This window comes from Nicotiana tabacum, chromosome 21, assembly GCF_000715075.1.
Source record: "Nicotiana tabacum cultivar K326 chromosome 21, ASM71507v2, whole genome shotgun sequence".
Taxonomy (NCBI): Eukaryota; Viridiplantae; Streptophyta; class Magnoliopsida; order Solanales; family Solanaceae; genus Nicotiana; species Nicotiana tabacum.
In genome coordinates this window covers 80,017,307-80,021,400 of record NC_134100.1, presented here as the reverse complement: position 1 = coordinate 80,021,400, position 4,094 = coordinate 80,017,307, and the positions used below count along the sequence as shown (strand labels likewise).

General features: G+C 39.9%; 1 protein-coding gene across 1 annotated transcript; it reads left to right on the top strand.

Annotated features, from left to right (window-relative positions):
* Positions 1 to 1,065: 1,065 nt before the first annotated feature.
* LOC107816204 (F-box protein MAX2 homolog B-like) lies at positions 1,066 to 3,619 on the top strand. Its single transcript, XM_016641895.2, has one exon. It carries the CDS (start codon positions 1,201 to 1,203, stop codon positions 3,382 to 3,384), a length of 2,184 nt encoding a protein of 727 aa, XP_016497381.2. The 5' UTR covers positions 1,066 to 1,200; the 3' UTR covers positions 3,385 to 3,619.
* Positions 3,620 to 4,094: the final 475 nt, after the last annotated feature.

Below are 4,094 nucleotides of genomic sequence, written 5' to 3'. Positions count from 1 at the left end.
TAAACTTGGGTTTTATTTGGCAAACACATGTTTGGCCATAGATTTTGCCTATATTTTGGAGCTGGTTTTGGACCAAAATTTCACTATTATATTTTTTAAAAATTGCCCCAAACTTTTGTATTTTATAAAAGAGCCCACCATTTATTATTTTGTAACGATGTAGTATCATGTAGTTCATTATAAAAATGATAATTTTGTATCAAATTTATTTATTTTCAGGACTATGGTCTGCGATAATATAATGGATGTTATTGATAATGGTACTGTTGTGTATTTGTGATAGTTTTTAGAACTTGCGGGTATAAGTCATGTTTCATGTTTTTTCAAACCAAACTTCACCCAAAACAGATGTCCAAACACATTTTCATCTTCAAACCAAACTTCACCCAAATCAGATTTTTCAGAATAAATTTGAGAATCTATGGCCAAACGCTAGCTAAATTATTTCCAACATATTCACTAGCAAGACACAAGTTATTCTAGCGATTAGTAGCAAACTACAATGTATTGAATATGTTTCTTTTCATATGATTTAGATTTATCTTTTTGAATATTTAATCTTCTATAGACTTTATTCTTGAGTTCCAACTTGGTTAATATCTTTTCACTCGGTTAATATTTTTGGTTAGTTTCTTTTACGCTGCTGTAGAATAGTTGATAGATCTATCCCCTGACCATCTTTAATATTTTCTTAATCATCACCCTTTAAAAAATAAAAATATCTAAAAAGTTTGCTAAGTTCTATAAAAGTATGTATGTTATTGCATTCTACTTCTACTAGTGACTTTTACATGATATTTAGAAAAATACCGAAAATTAATCGAATCATACCGATACCGAAGAGAAATCGATATGGTTGAGACGGTTTCAAAATATCTAATTTTAGTTATGCATAATAAAATAACCAAAAAATTAATATCGATACAAATTTTAAAAAATAACCATCCGAACCATTGACCCCTAATTTAAAGTCATCTAACACGAGTGTTATATTGTTTTAACGCCCAACGACCAACGGGTATGGATCACACGTGACACTCACATGGGTCCTGCTCATCGTCCCACTCCCTGCAACCCAGTACCCTGCTCTATCCCACACCCCCACCACCCACAAACACACAATAGTTTACTGACTTTCAAAAACCCCATAATCCTCCATTTCTCATTCACGACTCATTATTTTTCAACAAGCTTTTTTCAATGGCAACTTCAGCTAGACCCACTACTCTTAATGATCTCCCCGACGTAATACTTTCCAACATAATCGCCGCCGTCTCCGACGTCCGCAGCCGCAACGTCGCCGCTCTCGTCTGCCGCAAATGGCTCGTCCTAGAACGTTCCACCCGCACTTCCCTCACGCTCCGAGGCAACACGACGCGCGACATTTTCATGCTCCCAACTTGCTTCCGGTCTGTTACTCATCTCGACCTCTCACTCCTCTCACCTTGGGGCCATCCCCTCCTCTCTCCACGCGCCGCCGCAGATAACGACGGCGCTGATGATTCAACCCTCATCGCCCATCTTCTCCGCCACGCATTTCCTTCAGTCAGTTCACTCACTGTCTACGCGCGTGACCCGCACGCGCTCCAGCTCTTGCCCATCCAGTGGCCCCAGCTTAAGCAGATCAAGCTTGTCCGCTGGCACCAGCGTCCGCAATTAGCTAGTGGGGATGAGTTCAGCTTACTATTTCAAGGGTGCTCGCAACTGGCCTCGCTTGACTTATCTACTTTTTATTGTTGGACGGAGGATTTACCACCAGCCCTTGAATCGAATCCTGTCGTTGCGAGTAATATGACTGTATTGAATCTTTTAAACGCTTCATTTTCGGAAGGTTTTAAGACGGATGAGATTAGAGTCATCACTAAATGCTGTCCTTATTTGAAAGATTTTAAGGTTGTTTATATGTTTGATCCTAGGTACATTGGTTTTGTTGGTGATGAGGCTTTGGTATGTATAGCTAAAAATTGTCCCAAATTGTCCGTGCTTCATTTAGCGGATACGTCTGTTTTGTCTAATTGCAGGAGTGAGAGTGATCTAGATGAAGAGGGGTTTAGTATCGACGATGGGAAAATTAGTGTTTCGACTTTGATTGAGGTATTTTCGGGTCTTCCTTTACTTGAAGAGCTTGTATTAGATGTTTCTAATAATGTTAGAGATACTGGTCCTGCTTTGGAAGTGCTGAACAAGAAATGTCCCAAGTTGAAATTGTTGAAGTTGGGGCAATTTCATGGCATTTCTATGCCAATCGAGTCGAAGCTGGATGGAGTTGCACTTTGTCAGGGGCTTCAATCTTTGTCGATTAGGAATGTGGGTGACTTGGATGATATGGGTTTGATTGCAATTGGTAGAGGGTGTACAAGATTGGCCAAGTTTGAGATTCAAAGCTGTAAGAAGATCACAATGAGAGGAATGAGGACGCTAGCTTCTTTGCTCCGGAGAAGCTTGGTTGATGTCAGGATATCTTGCTGCAAGAATCTTGGAGCGTCGTCTTCGTTGAAAGCATTGGAACCGATACAAGAACGTATCGAGAGGCTTCATATTGATTGTGTGTGGGATAGTGTTGAAGAAATTGAAAATCTTGATGGTTGTGTTGAATACGGGTTTGATCTCAATAAGGCCAATGGCGGTGAGGCATCAAGCCATCCTGCTGGATTCGGGGATGCATTTGGATCCGCTGATGATGATCTCATGTTTAACAGGAAAAAAAGATGCAAGTACTCCTATGATCTTAATAGTGTTTATGTGGAAGTGAATGGCCATGGCAATGGATTTGGTGAACGAACATGGGACCGGCTGCAATATCTCTCACTTTGGATTGCTGTTGGTGAGCTTTTGACTCCTTTAGAAGCTGCAGGTCTTCAAGATTGTCCTAACTTGGAAGAGATAAAGATTAAGGTAGAAGGAGATTGTAGGCTATGGTCAAAACCTTCAGAGAGGGCGTTTGGGTTGAGCACCCTTATACGGTTCCCTAAGCTTGTGAAGATGCATTTGGATTGTGGAGATATCATAGGTTACGCACACACTGCCCCATCGGGCCAGATGGATTTGAGCCAGTGGGAACGGTTTTATCTCTTTGGGATTGGACATTTGAATCTCAGGGAGCTTGATTATTGGCCACCACAAGATAGGGATGTTAACCAAAGGAGTCTATCACTGCCGGCAGCTGGGCTGCTCCAAGAATGCCTTACACTCAGAAAGCTGTTCATCCATGGAACAGCGCATGAACATTTCATGATGTTCCTACCTAGAATCCCAAACCTACGAGATGTACAGCTGAGAGAAGATTACTATCCGGCGCCAGAGAATGACATGAGTACAGAAATGAGAGCAGGCTCCTTGAGCCGATTTGAGGCAGCCCTAAACAGACGCCAGATTTGTGATTGATGCAAACAACTGATGATATTGTACAATTTTCCAATATCTAATCGTCCTTGGTTTTATTCATCATAGATGCAAGGAACAGATACTGTTATACAACTTTCCTGTACCCAATAGTCATAGAGTACATTCCTGGGATAGTCAGGTTGTCATATTAAATATCCAGGTCCTGTGTGTAGTTTTATGTACCAGTTAATTTACGCATCTTGAACAAAGAAGATGGTCAATTTTGGGAGTGAAATTTCATTGCTGAGAGCAGAAATAGGTGTATGAACACTACTTTTGATTGTGCGGAAGGATGAACGTATTAATATTATGTTTCTAAATCTGGAAAATCACACAACAGTTACAACTTGATCCAGACATCTTTAAAACCTCTACATGTGTTTCTGTAAAATGAAAGAGATTGCAGACCAGCAGAGTGAGTATTCACTCTAGAATCGTGTGAGAACTTCCTCCAACTTGGGACCCGTTTCGCTGTAGATTTTGACAAAATAAATTTGGATTTTATTTGGTAAACACATGTTTGGTCATAGATTTTGCTTACATTTGGCAAAATCCCAAAACTAGCTCAATGGGCCAAAATATCACTATTATATTTTTTAAAAATTGCTCCAAACATTTGTATATAATAAAATAGCCCACCATTTATTATTTTGTAACAATGTTGTTTCGTCTTTTCGGTCACCTGATAGTGTATCATGTAATTCATAATA

Excerpts from the sequence above, each read along its gene's own strand:
- LOC107816204 (XM_016641895.2), top strand. The coding sequence starts at position 1,201 with ATGGCAACTTCAGCTAGACCCACTACTCTTAATGATCTCCCCGACGTA.